The 17945-nt window shown below is 54.9% G+C and overlaps 1 protein-coding gene across 3 annotated transcripts in view; it reads left to right on the forward strand.

Annotated features, from left to right (window-relative positions):
• ARHGEF17 (Rho guanine nucleotide exchange factor 17) overlaps positions 1-16150 on the forward strand; it is a 53953-nt gene extending 37803 nt beyond the window's left edge. For 2 of the 3 annotated variants that reach the window (XM_012744918.3, XM_020286603.2), the window contains exons 3-21: positions 2012-2194; positions 4433-4549; positions 4756-4848; positions 5063-5239; positions 5585-5635; positions 5880-5989; positions 6097-6182; positions 7651-7769; positions 8149-8362; positions 8975-9048; positions 9584-9783; positions 9985-10286; positions 10765-11014; positions 11294-11380; positions 11701-11768; positions 11973-12121; positions 12923-13097; positions 13212-13481; positions 14442-16150. In XM_012744918.3, the coding sequence (XP_012600372.2) occupies positions 2012-2194; positions 4433-4549; positions 4756-4848; positions 5063-5239; positions 5585-5635; positions 5880-5989; positions 6097-6182; positions 7651-7769; positions 8149-8362; positions 8975-9048; positions 9584-9783; positions 9985-10286; positions 10765-11014; positions 11294-11380; positions 11701-11768; positions 11973-12121; positions 12923-13097; positions 13212-13481; positions 14442-14638 (2922 nt within the window). In that variant the 3' untranslated portion in view covers positions 14639-16150. The remainder of the gene's footprint in view (positions 1-2011; positions 2195-4432; positions 4550-4755; positions 4849-5062; positions 5240-5584; positions 5636-5879; positions 5990-6096; positions 6183-7650; positions 7770-8148; positions 8363-8974; positions 9049-9583; positions 9784-9984; positions 10287-10764; positions 11015-11293; positions 11381-11700; positions 11769-11972; positions 12122-12922; positions 13098-13211; positions 13482-14441) is intronic. The other variant, XM_012744919.3, reaches the window with a different exon arrangement.
• The last annotated feature ends 1795 nt before the right edge of the window (positions 16151-17945 follow it).

Consider the following 17945-nt stretch of genomic DNA (forward strand, 5'->3'; position numbering starts at 1 on the left):
AGCAACCTCAAACTCCTGGGCTCAAGCAATCCTCCTGCCTCAGCCTCCCAAGTGGCTGGGACTACAAGCGTGCGCCACCATGCCCTGCTGATTTTTTCGATATTTTTAGTTGTCCAGCTAATTTGTTTCTATTTTTAGTTTAGCTGCCACCTGGGCTTGGCAGTGACCCTGACCCAGCCCAGGCCCCAGGTGCTGGCCCACCTGGTCTGAGAGCTGTGCAAGGGAGACTGCCTGCCTGTCTCCTCACTGTCACCTCTGGCCTTTCCAGAATCCCCAACCAGGCGAGAGGATTCTGTTGAGATTTACTTTTTCAAGCTTGTTTTACAAAACAAGCCAGATTTTTTAAATGTTTAATATAAATGTTATTGCAACATCACATATGCTTTTTCAAATAATACCCTCGTTTCTTGGGCCTGTAGTGACAATTTTGGCCAGCAGAGGGCGACCTCCCCCTAAGCACGCCAGCCACTGAGCTGTGCTGTTCACGCTCAGGGAACCTCACTGCCTGCAGATTTGAGGTGAAATAGCAGTTTTAGTCACAGACTGACCAGCAGATCTGAAAACTAATACAGTGTTCAGGTAGTGTCACTAAAAGCTTTCAGTCACTTCCCTTGTGGTCGGCTATGCTCCCCCACCTTCTTCACAGCAGTTCTTGCCTTGTTTTTTTTTTTTTTTGTTTTTGTTTTTTTTTTGTTTTTGAGACAGAGTCTCACTTTGTTGCCCAGGCTAGAGTGAGTGCCCTGGCGTCAGCCTAGCTCACAGCAACCTCAATCTCTGGGGCTCAGCGATCCTACTGCCTCAGCCTCCCGAGTAGCTGGGACTACAGGCATGCGCCACCATGCCCGGCTAATTTTTTGTATATATATTTTTAGTCGGTCAATTAATTTATTTCTATTTTTGGTAGAGACGGGGTCTTGCTCAGGCTGGTTTCGAACTCCTGACCTTGAGTAATCCGCCCGCCTCAGCCTCCCAAAGTGCTAGGATTACAGGCGTGAGCCACCACGCCCGGCCTCAGTTCTTGCCTTTTAACATCCCATGTGATTTCTACACGCTTCACTTCTAAGACACATGGTCTTCGCATTGTAACGTCTCCGAAGTCAGGGTTCATCCTATAATCAGTGGCATATCATAATGTAATTGGTGGCAAGTTTTTTTCTTAAAGATAAATACAAATGATGGTGTAGCTTAGATTTGATGCAATGTGATTTTATTTTTCCCTATTCCTTTTATGTGTTTCATCCAACTAGATTTTTTTTTTTTTTTTTTGGAGACAGAGTCTCACTCTTGTTGCCCCTGCTAGAGTGTCGTGGCATCAGCCTAGCTCACAGCAACCTCAATCTCCTGGGCTCAAGCGATCCTCCTGCCTCAGCCTTCCAAGTAACTGGGACTACAGGCATGCACCACCATGCCCGGCTAATTTTTTCTATATATTTTTAGTTGGCCAATTAATTTCTTTCTATTTTTAGTAGAGATGGGGTCTCGCTCTTGCTCAGGCTGGTCTTGAACTCTTGAGCTCAAATGATCCACCTGCCTCGGCCTCCCAGAGTGTTAGGATTACAGGTGTGAGCCACCATGCCCGGCCATCCAACTAGATTTTAAGCTCTGTCAGGACAGGGATTTTGGTCTTTCTTGGTCATTGCTGTCCCCCAGTTCCTAGAGCAGTGCTGGCACATAGTTAAGTGCTCAATAAATCTTCGCTGAGTTAGTGTGGGATGATCTCCCAGGGAGCCCCATCTTGCTGCCTCATTTCAAGCTCTGTTTGTTCATGCATTCAACAAACCTTTCCTAAGCCTCCTTTACTCCCATCTCTTGTCAGGCCCTGGGCTGGGCCGTGAGGGCATAGGTCTTCCCGTCTCCCTCCCAGAGGCCCTGGTCTTCCCAGGGAGACGCAGGAGGCAGGGCACTGAACGGCAGGCCCAGTGATCCACGTACACTCTCACAGGAGCCTTTGTAGGTGGGGCGGGGGCCATCTCTCTCTGAGGGCATGTGTGCTGATCCTGGGGGTCCTTAGGGCTACATGCAGCCGCTGAAGCAGCCAGAGAACTCCTTGCTGTGTGACCCATCGCTGGTGGACGAGATCTTTGACCAGATCCCCGAGCTCCTGGAGCACCACGAGCAGTTCTTGGAGCAGGTTCGGCACTGTGTGCAGACCTGGCATGCCCAGCAGACGGTGGGAGCCATGCTCGTCCAGTCGGTGAGTGGCCCTGCTGCCCTCTTCTGCCAGCCCCCACAAGCTCGGGCCCTCCTCGAAGGGGCTGGATGCTACCATGGTTCCCACCCCCAGCCCACCCTGCCTGGATACTGACTCTGCTCGCAGATCTGACTCCAGAACTTGGCTAGACATTGGCACTGACCCCATACCCTAGGTGGACCTGGACCTGGACACTGCCTAACCTCAGAGCTTGGCCAGACTCTGGCATGGACCCCAACCCCAAGGTTGGTTAGCACACTGCCCTGATCCTGGACCCAGCCCCAGTGGCTGGCACTGACCTGACCCTAGTGCTGACCCTGAACTGGTGCCGATGCTGACCCAGACATCAGATGGATGCTGGTACTGACCTCAACCCCTGTCTTTACCTGAACCTAAACAACTGCCCTGATCCTGACCCTGGACTTGGGCTTGCTGTTCACCCTGACCTAGTCTTGACTAGCTCTTTTCTCCATCAGTTATTTTAATAATAATGCCCAACACTATTTGTCATTTATTATGTGTTAGGCATTATTCTAAGTAGATTATATATATCAACAACCTTAGGAGGAAGGTGCAATGATTACCCTGATTCTAAAGCTAGTGATTGAGGCAGAGACAGATAAGTAACCTGATCAGAGTCACAATAAGAGGTGGGGGCTTTGACCTCAGGAAACCTGGCTCCAGCCAGGCTCTGCCCTGCGCTATACTCCCTGCACCACAGACCAGACTTGCCCTGAAAGTTTATCAAGCTCCTACAGTAGTGATTGAGACCTTAGAAAAGGCATTGATTTCAAAATTCCAACATATAATGAAACGTCTGTAAAGCATAGCATGCCATTTTCTTCCATTGTTAAATTTAGCATTAATGTATAAGAATTTAACTACATTTGAAAAACTTTTAAGTTACATTTTGTTATTTTGCCAGAATCCCCAAGAATATATGATGACTGATAAATCACAGCCAAATGCAAACCAAATGGTTACTCAGAGCCACATAATTTCAAAAGCATGATTGTAAAAATTCTTCCAAAAACTTCACAAGTAAAAGAAAATTATATCCATTTTTGCGAGGTGTGGGTGTGTCCTAATGTGTTTATTATTATGTGGCATGGGGACTTGAACCTAAAAAGGTCTTAGAATGTCCCTGTTGAGCTGGAAACTGATGTGACCAGATGGGACCACAGCCTGGATGGAGAGCTAACAGCTCCAGCCCTCGGAGTCACTGGGCTCAGCCCCCTGCCCAGAGCTTCATGCTGGTCACGGACTGTGACTGCTGGTCACAGAAGCCAAGGCCCAGGCAGCAGTCAGCCCAGCATGCTCTGGCCCAGGATGGGGGTGGTTGGGCAGGGCTGTCTTCCTCCCTGAGCTGCTTCATACCCTGCTCTGTGCAGAGGCAGGGACAGTTGACACCTTGGAGAGAAGGACTCTGAGGCCTTGAGGGAGTCAGAAACACCACTAATGGTCACTTAGTCTATCCATGGTACACCTGAGACAGGAACCCAGGTGTCCTGACTCCCAACCAAGGACTCAGACTGAGAATCCATATTTAGTCTGCCATCAGCTGGCCAGCAGGTGTTAGCCACCAGCTGTGTGCCCTGCCCCGAGCAGGGCTTTACTGTGGGTGTGATAGGAGAACTTCTCTCCTTGGAAAGGGAGAACTTGTCCTGGGGGTCCAGAGAAGCCAGGGGCCTGGTGTAGTACCAGGCAGAGCCCTGGTCAGGACAGGGAGTGCTTCCTGGAGCAGGCAGAACTGGAGCTCAGCTCTGAGGGTGGGTGAGATTTGGATAGGGAAGGGCATTCCTGGTGGAGGGAATTGCATGAGCCAAAAGCCAGATGGCTAGAATGAGTCTGCATCACTCAGAGAAGACAAGGAGGGGGACCTGCCTGGCTGGACTTAGTGGCATTGGAGACCTAGGGACAGAAATGTCCAGTTGGAAGTGAACGAACCAGGTCTGAGCTCACAGGACACACCCAAGCACACATACGTAGGTATACACACAAACACACCCAGATAAATGTACACCTATACGTATGTATACACACATACCTATTCACATGTCACACACACAGCACTTACACACTTAGCCAGAAGACACAGGAGCACATGACTGATCCCTTAGAGACTGTATCATTTCTAGTTGGAGGGAAGAGATCTTGACTCATGAATCAATGGAAACCAGGACTGGGGAAGTTGGGGTGAGGTGTCCCCTGAGAGTCCCCAACCTGCCTCCTCACCCACAGTTCTCCAAAGATGTCCTGGTGAACATCTATTCCGCCTATATTGATAACTTCCTCAATGCAAAGGATGCCGTGCGAGTGGCTAAGGAGGCGAGACCTGCCTTTCTCAAGTTCCTGGAGGTACTGTGGGCCAGGGCAGGGGGTGGAGGTGACCCTCACCTTGAGCCCCAGAGGCTCCCGGTCTGGGCACCATAGCCCTAGTTTTTGGGCCAACCTCTGACCTCGGGCTAAGCTGGAAGAGCTTGCTGGGGGCCTGTCCCCTTGCATACTCTTCCCAGCAAGTCATTCCTCACATGGGCACCTATCCATCCTGCTTTGGGTTTCAGCAAAGCATGCGTGAGAACAAGGAGAAGCAGGCACTGTCTGACCTCATGATCAAGCCTGTGCAGCGGATCCCACGCTATGAGCTTCTGGTGAAGGTGGGCATAGGGCTGGGTGGGGAGGTGGGCAAGGCCTGGGGGAAGAATGGGGGGATACAGGGCTGCTGAGGCTCTGCCTGGCTGAGCCTGGCATCGGGGTCTCCACGGTTCAGGTCCTCTCTGGTGTCTACTCATAGGCCCTCCTACTCCAACAGTCGATCTGGGGCCCCAGGGGCAGCTAAGCAGGCAGGTCTCCTACCCGTTCCCACCCCAGGACCTCCTGAAGCACACACCTGAGGACCACCCAGACCACCCACACCTGCTGGATGCACAGCGGAACATCAAGCGGGTAGCTGAACGCATCAACAAGGGTGTCCGGAGCGCGGAGGAGGCAGAGCGGCATGCCCGAGTGCTGCAGGAGATCGAGGCTCACATCGAGGGCATGGAGGATGTGCGTGCTGCCCCACCCCGCCCCACCCATGTCTGTGTGCTCAGCCTCTGTCTGCATCTGTCACCTGGAATCGTGGCCGTGTGTGTGTGTGTGTGTGTGTCCATGTTGGGGCTGCAGTGTGTTTGCATCCACGTCTGCCGGCATCTCTGATCACACATCCCCACCTGTCTGCATCCTCTTCCTTGTCTGTCTCTGACCATCTGTCCTTTGGTCTGGCAGCAGTGTTTGGAGGGTGGACAGGACGTTGCTTCCAGTGGCCTGATCCATGGAGTGGGGACAAGGGATCACTGGGATTTGTGGAGAGGACAGGGACTAGTAACCAGCCTTGTCCCTCCTGCCCCACAGCTCCAGGCCCCTCTGCGGCGGTTCCTGAGGCAGGAGATGGTCATTGAAGTGGTAAGAAGCGTCCCAGTGTCTGCCCACCTGTCCTCACCTCCCCCCTTTGTTACTCTTTGGCTCCTACCTGCTCTTCCACCCCCAACAGGAGCCCTGGTCTAATCCCAACCCTGCTCTGACTCTCTGAGCAGCTGGGGGGAGTCCTGGCTCCTCCTGGGCCTTGCTGTCCCCTGGGCCCTGTGAGCATATGGGTGGGCTTCTGGACTGTGTCTGCTCAGCCTGAATCCTGCCTCGGGCCCCACAGAAGGCAATTGGCGGCAAGAAGGACCGTTCCCTCTTCCTGTTCACGGACCTCATCGTCTGCACCACCCTGAAGCGGAAGTCAGGCTCCCTGCGGCGCAGCTCCATGAGCCTGTGAGTGGCCGGGGCGGGGCTCAGGTGGTGCGGGCAGGGGGAGCAGTTGCTCTTCCCTGGGCCCTACTCCCCCGCCCTGGCCAGAGTGCCCTATTGGCTCCCCACAGGTACACGGCAGCCAGTGTCATCGACACGGCCAGCAAGTATAAGATGCTGTGGAAGCTGCCACTGGAGGACGCTGACATTATCAAAGGTGAGGCTGGCTCGGGCCTGCCCCAGGGTTCTGGATGTTGGGGTCTTCCTCTCAGAAGCCCTGCTGGAGGCTACCTGGCCATCTGCTCTCCTGCTTCGGGGCTGTGCTTTCCCATCCTGTAAAAGGGGGTTGGCATGAAGGACCTGGTGGCACCCACAGAGCCAGACCAGCCTGTCCATACACACCACCTTCTGTCTGCACAGGGGCCTACGCTGGCAGGTGGGCCAGGCGGGGCGGTGCAGGGAGAGCAGACATAACTAATTAGCCATTAACTCATCTATACAGACTCACTTGAGCACCTAACATTAGGTGATGTTGCACTGCTCTGGTTCAATGCTTTTGTACACAGGGAGCAGGGACTGACTTAAGTTAGAGAGAGCAAAGGGCTGGTTGGAACGGCCCGTGTCATTTGGGTCTGAGACTGTCGGGAGCTGAGGCAGCTTCAGAAGCCACGCGCCCTCCTGCTGTCTCTTCTGCCCCTCTTGCTGTGAGTTGGCCCATTCTAGCTGCCCTTAGCTTTCTGCTTTCTTGTAACTCCAGTGATCAGGCCCAGCCTCCCTCTCCAGGGGCACCTAGGTCACCACAGGGGGTGCAAGCTGATTTTTATTATTACTGGTCCAACTCATCTCTTCTCACTAGAGAACAGGCCAGTCAATAAAACGACCACCTTTAGGTTACGTGCCCACTCCTGGTCCAGTCAGGTGTGGCCAGGAGAGCGGTAGGGGTGTGTGGAAGAAAATGTGGCTGCCAGGTGGTGAGGGTTAGGGTTAGGGGCAGTTTCTGTCAGAAGGAGCAGGGGATGGTCATAGTCTGTTTGAGCTTCTATAACAAAAGCACCACAGACTGGGTAATTTATAAGCAATAGGAATGTGTGTGTCCGGCCCATGGGGGAGGGAGAGCCCCATGTATGGGCCCCTGGTCCAGAGTGTACACCCTGAACTGGGCAGCACAGGGCATGGGGGTGCTGAGCTGCCGGTAGGGCCTGCCACTTGGCAATGGTCAGGTGCAGGATAGGGCCACAGAAATCCAGGCCATCAGCTCAGTGCCCCTCCTATGTGGGGAAAGTGTCCTGGTCAGCAGATTTGCCTGCCGGAGGCTCTGCTTTCTTGGCCAACTCCCCTGAGGCAGCTGCACCACCAGTGGTTCCCTGTCAGCTGGAGCCTGTGCAGCCTGCGGAGCCGTCTGCCATTTTATGCTGTGTGCCTTCCCGGGGACTTCTCCATGGCCCAACATCCTGTGCCATGTGGCTCTGAACCAGGCCCAGTCCTCTGCTCTCAGGCCTGGGGATTCTCTGGGAGCTGCCTGTTCACCTTGTTCCCAAAAGCTTGGGGTATATACGTTCTGGGTTTGTCACGCCTTTCCCCATGCCCAGTTGCAAGTTACGCAGTGAGGGGAGGAGTGTCTGTCCAAGCTGGACCTTGTCTGTCCATCTCTGTATCTGTCCTTGGCCTTCCTCCATCCCCACCAGGGGTGACCCAAGCCACCAATCGGGAGAACATCCAGAAAGCCATCAGCCGCCTAGATGAGGACCTCACCACCCTGGGCCAAATGAACAAGCTCTCTGAGAGCCTCGGTTTCCCCCACCAGGTGTGTGCCCGGTACCTGAGGCTGGGGAGGTGGGGATCCTTGACCCTATCTGAGGGAGAGACTTAGCCTTGGCGTTTGCGTGAGGGAGGAGACATCTCTTTCACTTACCTGGGAGGGAAAATTACAGCCTCACCCCCATCTGAGGGAAGTGACATGTTCCACGTCTGAGGGTGGAGGCAGAGCTCCATCCATCCCCGTCTCAGGGGGAGAGAGGGCCCAAACCTGGGCGAATCCAGGCTACCTCCTGGTCTAAGGAAGGAGACAGAGTCCCATTTGCTGTCTTAGGAGAGAGGCGGGTCCCCCACACATTCCCAAGGACAGGCGCAGGCTGTGATGAGAGGCTTAGGCCTGAGGCCTGGGCTACCTTCCTTCGCTGCAGAGCCTGGATGACGCGCTGCGGGACCTGTCTGCCGCCATGCACCGGGACCTGTCGGAGAAACAGGCGCTGTGCTACGCCCTTTCCTTCCCACCAACCAAGCTGGAGCTCTGTGCCACACGGCCCGAGGGCACCGACTCCTTCATCTTTGAGTTCCCCCATCCGGATGCCCGCCTTGGCTTCGAACAGGCCTTCGATGAGGCCAAGAGGAAGCTGGGTGAGCCAGGGCACACTGGTGCTCTCCTAGAAACTCCGGGCAGTAAGCAGTAGGCTGCACTCAGATGTCTGTGACTTCTGGAGCCTGAAATCCCAGAACTGCTGTGCTATGTGCTCCAGCTCCACCTGGTGGGGAGGGTGGACTGAGACTTCTGCAGTGAAACAGCAGACTGAATAAATAGGAGCTGTGGCCTCCCCAGGGGCTCCCTAGCAGGGAGGGGATTCCCTGGATAGGGTCATCGCTATCTGCCCGGCTGCTTAGTGGGTGTGGATGACCAAGACCCTCTCCATACTCTGCCTCCAGAGTGTGAACAGGGCTAGATCAGGGAAAGCTATCAGTCAGAGTTCGTGGCTTAGAAGATTCTTAAGAGACCTCTGAGTCTAACTCTGAGACCATACAAATGGGAAAAGATCGAGGCCAGGAGCAAGCAGAGAATAATGCACAATGGCCTCATTCTAATATGGTCGGGGTCAGGCCCTCCCTAGAGAGACCCTGAGGGGGAGGGGAAGGAAGGGAAACAGGGCAGGGGCAGGACCTGGGTGAGGTAGATGCTAAGCGGGGCCTGCGTCCCTCTGCCCTGTCCCCATTTCTATCCGTCCAACTCCACTACAGCAGCCAGCAAAAGCTGTCTAGACCCGGAGTTCCTGAAGGCCATCCCCATCATGAAAACCCGCAGCGGCATGCAGGTGTGTGCGCATGTGTGGCGTGTAGGTGCATGCATTCAAAGCCAGCGAGTGTTGATGAATTTTTGTTTTGTCTGCAACGTTGCATATGTGACTAGAACGTTGCTATTATTCCTTATGTCTTTGAGTACGTACCGCTCTCTGTACGTGCCGGTGTGCACTGCATGTGTATCCCATGTGTATGGGTATGTTTCATGCATATCTGTATCTGTGCATATGAACAAAGGCTATATGATTGATAGGAAGCTGTCTCGTTTATGTGCCTGTATGAGTCTGCATACATATGTACAAAGGTTACCAATTGTCACATTTGTTACATGCATGTATTTGTGATCATGCTTGGGATATGTATGTGCACATGCAGGTACGGGAGATGCCTGTATCACGTGGGCATGAGTGCATTTGATGTGTAAAGTGTCGTGTATACTCATACACACCCATGCAGGCCCGCCTTCGTTCTGCTGGGGTCCCCCTGGAGAGTGGGGAGCTGGCAGCAATTCCTCTGTTCACCTTCCCTGTCCATTGATGCCTCCCACAGTTCTCGTGCGCGGCCCCCACCCTGAATAGCTGCCCGGAGCCCTCGCCCGAGGTGTGGGTGTGCAACAGCGATGGCTACGTGGGCCAGGTGTGCCTGCTGAGCCTGCGCGCCGAGCCGGACGTGGAGGCCTGCATCGCCGTCTGCTCCGCGCGCATCCTCTGTATCGGGGCGGTGCCCGGCCTGCAGCGACGCTGCCACCGGTGAGACTCGGTGGCGGGGTGGACGCGCTGCTGTGGGCCTGGGAGACCAAGCCCCCTGCCCTGGCACAGCATGCTGCAGCCACTCGGATCTGGTTGTGGGCGGGGCCCGGTGGCTGTGGGCGGGGCCTGTGGGGGAGCTGAAGGCAGGTCCGGCAGTTTGGCCTGTAGCCAAACTCATCCCCACTCCCTTATGTCTCACAGGGAGCGGCCTCCATCGCTGAGGGGTCCCGGCGAGACGGCACCGGAGCCCGCCGGGCCAGAACTGGACGTGGAGACCGCTGTGGACGAGGAAGCAGCGGCACTGGTGGAGCCGGGGCCCCAGCCCTGCCTGCACATTTCCATCGCAGGCTCGGGCCTGGACATGGCGCCGGGCCCAGCCGAGGGCGACCCTCGCCCAGAGCTGGTGCCCTTTGACAGTGACTCTGATGATGAGTCTTCACCCAGTCCTTCTGGGACCCTACAGAGTCAGGCCAGCCGGTCCACCATCTCCTCCAGCTTTGGCAGTGAGTGCCCAACTTGGAGCTGGCAGGCAGGGTGGGCTGCCTGGCAGGGTGGGCTGCCCAGAGAGTGTGAGGGACCAGTGTAGGCAGTGGCCTGGAGTCAGATCTCAGCGGGAGCCAGCAAGGTGGGCAGAGGCCATGACGCCAAGGACCCAAGAACAGTGTCATAGTCAAACAGGATCCCCAAGACCCTTGAGTGCCCAGTTAAGGAAGATGGGGTGCTGGGTGGAGTGGTTGGTTCCTCTGTCCAAACCTTGGGGCCCTAGGGAAGGGAGGCCATGCTAGGACAGGAGCCTGTGTGAGCTGTGCACAGGGTAAGAGGTCTGAGCAGATGCAGAGGCCTCTGGGATGGCAAAACAGCTACAAGAGGCCCTTGGGAGGGGCATGGCCAGGAGGGATGCAGTGACACTGAGGCCTAGGAAGATACCAGGTCTCAGGACTGGTGGAGCAGGATGGAGACAGAGAGCTTTGTCTTTCCCAGATGAGGAGACCCCAAGTTCCAAGGAGGCCACGGCAGAGACGACCAGCTCAGAGGAGGAGCAGGAGCCTGGCTTCCTGTCACTGTCTGGCTCCTTTGGGCCTGGCGGCCCCTGTGGCACCAGCCCAATGGATGGGAGAGCCCTTCGCCGCTCCAGCCGCGGCTCTTTCACCCGGGGCAGCCTTGAGGACTTGCTGAGCGTTGACCCCGAGGCCTACCAGAGCTCCGTGTGGCTGGGCACTGAAGATGGCTGGTAGGGACAGGAGAGGGGCTGGGGACACAGTACCAGAAGCCTGAGCTCCCTGGAAATCAGATGGAACTCTGAGGCAGAGACGGGAGGGCTTTGGGTCAGACCTCAGGGACACTGCCAGCCGGGATGGGTCTGAAGCAAACGGGAGGCCGTGGGATCTCAGTACCTTGGGCACGCACCTGGCATGGAGAACGTGGTGGTACAGGCGAGGAGGCGGAGGGATGACTCCAGGGACTGGTGTGCACCAAGCATGTGTCACAGGCGCACACCCCTGATCCACAGTGTCCACGTGTACCAGTCCTCCGACAGCATCCGTGATCGCAGGAACAGCATGAAGCTCCAGCATGCAGCCTCTGTGACCTGCATCCTGTAAGGCCCCAGTATGGCCCTTCCCGTCCAGATCCTTCCAAGCCACATGGGCAGGCCTCTTTCTGTCCACCTGGGTCCCCCTGCTCTGCTGCCCCTCCTCTCTGCAGAGGCTGGAGGCCCAAGCCCTAGCCCTGGGCTAGCTGTGCCTCTTACACACAGTGTGAGCTCGGGAAAATCACTGCTTCTTAGTCTTAGATTTCTCATGGGTGGGAGGAGGTGGTCTCTTGGGAGCCACAGCCATTCGATCTAATTCCCCAGGCCCCAGGTGACCCACTTTGGCCTCCTGAACTCCCTGACTGCTCCCTCTTTTTCCTGCCCAGATATCTGAATAACCAGGTGTTTGTGTCTCTGGCCAATGGAGAACTTGTGGTCTACCAAAGAGAAGCAGGTCAGTGCCTACCTGCCCCAGTCCCCCTGCTGGTGTTGGAGCTCTCTGCTGAAGGTGTGGCTTTGGGCGACTTCCAGGCCTTCTCTGGGCCTCGCTTTCCTTGCTTATAAGTGGGGATGTTAACACCTCATTCCAGGGGAGAGTGAGGCTTAAATTCAGTACTGGATTGAATTTCTTGTTTTCTTTACCCCACTCCCACTCCAGGCCGTTTCTGGGACCCCCAGAACTTCAAATCAGTGACCCTGGGTGCTCAGGGGAGCCCCATAACCAAGATGGTATCTGTGGGCGGGCGGCTGTGGTGTGGCTGCCAGAACCGCATCCTTGTCCTGAGTCCTGACACGCTGCAGCTGGAGGTAGCAGGGGGTAGGGGAACAGAATTGGTGGCTGGGGGTGAGCTGGGCCCATGTGAGAGAAAGATGAGACCATGGTGGGGACATTAAAAGCATCCAGCTGGGGTTGGAACCTTCTGAGCACAGTGTGATCCTGGGCCAGCCCCTGCCTTTTCCTGCTCCTCGTTTCTTCTGTAGATGATGAGGAAGACAGTAAGTGCCTGTGTATGTCAGGACTCATTCATGCTTCTGCCCACCCTATCTCTTAGCTCAGGTGTTGGGGTCTTTGGGAATAGGACAGGAGTCCTTCGTGATGTCAACATCCATTAGCATTACACTCTGGCCTCTAGCCCTGGCTTCATTTGTACATGTCAGAGGTGTCTAGCCTGGTGCTATCAGGTTCTCTTGAGTTCCCTCTCATTCCATCATTGGCCAGGCTGCAGTCTGGTTCAGGCCCCAGCTCTGTGACTGCCTTGCTGTGTGGCCTTGGGCAGGTTACTTCTAGGCTTCAGCTTCCCCATCTGTCCAGGGAGAGGCCAATGACTGATCTTAAAACTCTTCAAGCATTGAAATTTTCTGATCCTTAAATCACTCAAGTTTTGTGGGGAAAGGGCACCACCATTTGAATTCCTGAGGATCAAGTTGGGAGTCAGCAGTGAAACCAAGCTTTGAAAGGTTAATCATCCAAACCATGGCCCAAGGCGTCCTTTGCAGTCCATCGGGTGGGCATTCTGGAGAGGCTTGGTGTGAGTTGTAAGGGAGGAGGGATAGACACTGGGAAGCAGGGCTGCCGGTGACCATCTGCTCTCTACGCCACCCCCACAGCACACGTTTCACGTGGGGCAGGACTCAAACCGCAGTGTGGCTTGCATGGTGGACTCCAGCCTGGGCGTGTGGGTGACATTGAAGGGTAGCGCCCATGTGTGTCTCTACCATCCAGACACCTTTGAGCAGCTGGCAGAGGTAGATGTCACTCCTCCCGTGCACAGGATGCTCGCAGGTACTGACCTCAAGCTACCACCACACCTTCTCTTAGAGCCTTTCTGCCCTGTTATTGAGGAGGCTGATCCGGGGCCAGGATTTGGTCCCAGCTCTGGTCTGTCTCCCGCCCCAGGCTCGGATGCCATCATCCGGCAGCACAAGGCCGCCTGCCTGCGGATCACGGCGCTGCTGGTGTGTGAGGAGCTGCTGTGGGTGGGCACCAGTGCCGGCGTCGTGCTCACCATGCCCACCTCGCCTGGTACTGTCAGCTGCCCACGGGCACCACTCAGCCCTGCCGGCCTCGGCCAGGGACACACTGGCCATGTCCGCTTCTTGGCCGCAGTCCAGCTGCCAGATGGCTTCAACCTGCTCTGCCCAACCCCACCACCTCCCCCGGACACAGGTGGGTCTGTGTTTCCCACCCTAAGCCAGAGGTCTTGGACTTTCAGTTTAGAAGTCCCTGCTGTCCTGCCAGAATAGGTTTTAAGAAGGAGGAAAAGCGTAGCATAGACCTGGAAATGGCATATATCACAGGAAATAGGTGATGGGAGCCCCAAGTGAAACCTACTAGGATAGCACATGTGTGCACGTGTTGTGTGTACATAAAGTTCTGTCCAAAGAGGTGTCGGGGACAGGGAATGACCCATAAGCCTAAAAAGTAGAATATGGCACAGCTGGAATATGTATATAGGAAATATGTCCAGTTACATGTATTTCTTCTGTTATATATATTTCCTATATACAATGGGAAATACGACAGGACCAGAAATAGTATACAGGGCAGAAAGTGATGTGCAGAGCAGGAAATAGAAATAGCAGCAGAAAACACAACATAGCATGGCACGTGGGACAGGAAATGAACTGGGAGAATTAGAAAGTGAAGTGGTAGGAAATGATGTACATGAAGGAGGTCATAGTCATAAATGTTTTGCTTTGGCAGAACAAGAAATCATGTTCCCGAGGGAAAGTGGCCATGGAAATCAGGAAGCAATAAAGCCTGGGTCAGGGTCCTCCGGGTCCAGGGCAGGCTTGTGCTCCCCAGCTGGGAAAGGGCATTGAAGTAGGAGCGTTATATTATTATGATGAGAAGGACATCATGTGTGCAGTAATCAAGAGACACAGAAAGTGGTGTCGCCCTTCCTGTCTGTCCTGACTAGAAAGTGCAGGTGGGAGATAAGAGGTCTGGCTGCCAGGAAGTGGGCATTTCTTTCCAAATAAGTTCTTGACCTACAGAGAGTGGGATCGCCCACAGGAAGGGTGCATGTCTTTCTTCCTGTCTTCTGAGTGTGGGAACTCAGACCATGATGGGACAGTGAAGCCACCAGTCGCCCCCAGGCTGATGGATCCTCCCCTCTGCCCCCAGGCCCCGAGAAGCTGCCATCCCTGGAGCACCGGGACTCCCCTCGGCACCGAAGCCCCACCTCGGCCAGGCCTAAAATGCTGGTTATCAGTGGAGGTGACGGCTACGAGGACTTCCGGCTCAGTAGTGGGGGCGGCAGCAGCAGTGAGACTGTGGGCCGTGATGACAGCACAAACCACCTCCTCCTATGGAGGGTGTGAGCCTGTCCGCTGTGGCCCAGGACTTGCCCGCCCACCTGCCCATCAGCCTGCCTGCCTCCTCCTAGCCCTCACGCAGACCTTGACCAGGAGTGTCTGGCCAGGGGCGCACGTGTGCCCTCGTGGGCTCTGTCTCGTCGTCGCAGAAGCATTCCTGATGGAACACCCGCTGGCCAGCTAGGCCAAGGCCTCTCCTGGCCCTCTGGCTGCTCTGGTGCCCCCAGTCATGACAGGGTGGGGGGCACGTGCGCTGCCCAGGACCTCTGTCCCTGGAGCTTCTACCAAAGACGCGGTTGGGCCTGGACCCCACAGGGCTGGGGAGGGCCATGTGCAATATTTGGGGACAGTTTTCTGGGGGCAGCGGGAAGGCTGGGGAATGAAGTCCTTTCCCATGTACAGTATTTATGTTCCTTTTCAGATGTATACCTTCCCAAGCACTTATTTATGCAATGACCTGGGGTAGGGGATGATTTGAGGAAATGACAGGAGGAAAATAACCCTATTCCTGCCACCCTGGGACCCTAACCAAGCCTTCCTGGAGGGACCAATCCCCTCCCCTTGCGTGCGTGCGCGCGCGCGCGCGCACACACACACACACACACACACACACTGCATGTTAGGGCACTAAAGCACTGCCCTTTCACATCAACTTTCCAAGGCCCCGTCCTGACTGGGCTGACCTCTGTCATCCAGGACAAGATGGTGACTACTGGGGCAGTGGCTCCCAGCTGGGGGCCTCCCCAGGCCTTGGCATTTCCCAGTTTGTTGGTGGTGCCTTGAGTAGTTTCCTGATTTGGGAACACTGATGGGGCCTTGGCCAGGGTTTTCTCTCAGGTAGGAGAAAAGGGCCCCCGTGCTCTTTGCAAAGCCCCCATCCCCAGCCCCGCCTCCCCGTGTCTCATGCACTGGCACATACAGTCACCTCGGGGCGGACCTAGGAGCCCCTCACCCTGACCACCGAGTCTCTCTCTTCACACTTCCTGCCGGGGCAGCCCCTCCAGGAAGGATCCCCAAAGCTCAGGGGCTGGATGTGGCCTCTTCAGCTGCGAAGGCTCCCTCCCGAGGGAGTGTCCCCAAGCCCCCGGCCGGTGGGGAGCCAGCCCGACCCTCAGCCCCCTCGCTGCTTCAGCTACAGCTCCAAAGGTCTGGTTTCAGATGGGGTTTGTTTTGTTCTGTTTGGTTTTGGTTTTGTTTGGGGTGGGTGGGTCATTGTGGTCTTAGATTATGTTTCTCTTGCTACTCTCTTTGGATGATGAAGTTTAAAGAGTCAATAAACAGAAATACCAAACCGTTGCTCCCCATTGGTGGCTACGGCGGCCTCCTGGCAGCAGCCTCCTCAGCCACATGGGCCTCCCGATACTGACTCACTTGGGCAGAAGGGAAGCCTTGGAGACCCAGAAGAGTGCTGGGTGGCAAGGCTGCCATCAACGTGCTGTGTTACTCTGGGAAGGTCACTGCCCCATCTGGGCTGCAGTTTCCTCATCAGGAAAATAAAGAGGTTGTGTTGGTCCAGTGCTTTGTAACCAGGGCTACATGTCAGAATCCCTATAGATGACATGCAAATGTCAAAACAATTGAGCTTCTGAGACAGTGAGTCTGGGATGGGGCTTGGGAATCCAAAGGTGACACATGCTGCAAATTAAGAACCAGGGCCCTGGTGAGCGTGTCTAAGGCTCCTCCAGGAAACAATGTTTTCCAGCAAAGCCTTGCAGCTGGAGAACCCTGACAAAGCCAAGATGAGTCTTTGTCAGGGTTTGGAACAGGGGTAGCATCCGAGTCTGTCTGATTTCTGGTTCAGAGAGGTATGTCGTTAAATCAGACACAAGAATACAAAGGCCCAGCAACATGGGGCCACTCTGTGCAGGGGCAGAGAGCCCTTCCCATCATAGGTCACCTGCAGAACTCAAGGTGGCCACCACTAGAAAAGGTGAGACCGTGCCTCAGCTCTGCTAAACCCATGGGAACATTTCCAACCTAATGCCTAACTTAAAAAGTCAGTTCCCAAGGAGGTGTGCAGGCTTATGCTTTGCAAACTGGCATATACGTCTCTTGGGGGTCTGCTGGGTTCTCAGTGCCACAGGACATGGTGTGGACTGTCTCCCTGTAGCATCATTTTACTGGGGAGGAGGGGACTGTTTTAAACACAGATACATTACAGAATAGAAGGCGATCTTCATGTGGAATTTATGATGAAACAAAGCATCAAAAGGAACATAGGCCTTTTTTCTTTCTTTTTTTTTCTTTCTTTCTTTTTTTTTTTTTTGATAAGAGCCTTGCTCTTTTGCCCAGACTAGAGTGTAGTGGCGTCATCATAGCTCACTGCAAACTCAAACTCCTGGGCTCAAGAGATCCTCCTGCCTCAACCTCCCGAATAGCTGAGGCTACATGTGTGTGCCACCATGCCTGGCTAATTTTTCTATTTTTAGTAGAGACAGGGTCTCACTCTTGCTCAGGCTGGTCTCAAACTCCTGAGCTCAAGCAGTCCTCCCCGCTCCCAAAGTGCTGGGATTACAGATGTGAGCCACTGCACCCAGCCTGAATACAGGCTTTGAAGCTGGACAGACACTGTTTGAAATCTTGACTTTGCTGCTTACTAGCTATGTGCCTTTAGATGAGTTGTATCCCCTGTCAGCCTCCATTTCCTCATCTGTGCAATGGGGCTGATCATCCCTTCCTGCACCGGACTGTTGCTCAGTGTGCACAGGTCTTTGGATTGTAAGGAAGAGGTTCATTCTGCCCCTGAAGTAGAAGGGATCCTTATTAGTGGAGACATGAACTGGCAGTAAGTAGCTATCCAAGGGCAGTGGCTCAGACATCGGAGCTGCATCTCAGGACCTCCCTGCCTCAAGTCTCTTGTTCCTCCTTCACTGCCAGCCAGCTGCTGCTCAGGGGCTCTGCCTCCTCGGCACAGAGGCCCCTGGGCAGACTCCAGTTTCAGTGCTAAATATCCAAGGCCAGATCCTCACCATTTTCCCACCCTGAGTGTTTTCGGAGGAATGGGACTGTCCCAGACCACTGTCACTTCGAAGGCCACATCCCAGGGCACTGGCCAGCCTGTGGGCAGCTGCCCTCAGTTAGGTGCTCAGTCCTGAGCCAGTCAGCCTCGGGCAGGGAGATCCTGGCATAAATAAGCCGAGGGGGGACTCCTAGGAGGACCGCTCCTCTAAAGCAGCGGTTCTCAGCTTGGGCTCACACTGTACTCCCCTGAAGGGGGGGGCCCAGGCCCATCCCAAGTCAGTGAAATCAGAACTCAGGGTGGGACCCAGGTATCAATATTTTTTGAGGAAACTTTAATGAAGTATAATATTTA

The sequence above is a fragment of the Microcebus murinus genome, chromosome 4 (assembly GCF_040939455.1).
Source record: "Microcebus murinus isolate Inina chromosome 4, M.murinus_Inina_mat1.0, whole genome shotgun sequence".
Lineage (NCBI taxonomy): Eukaryota > Metazoa > Chordata > Mammalia > Primates > Cheirogaleidae > Microcebus > Microcebus murinus.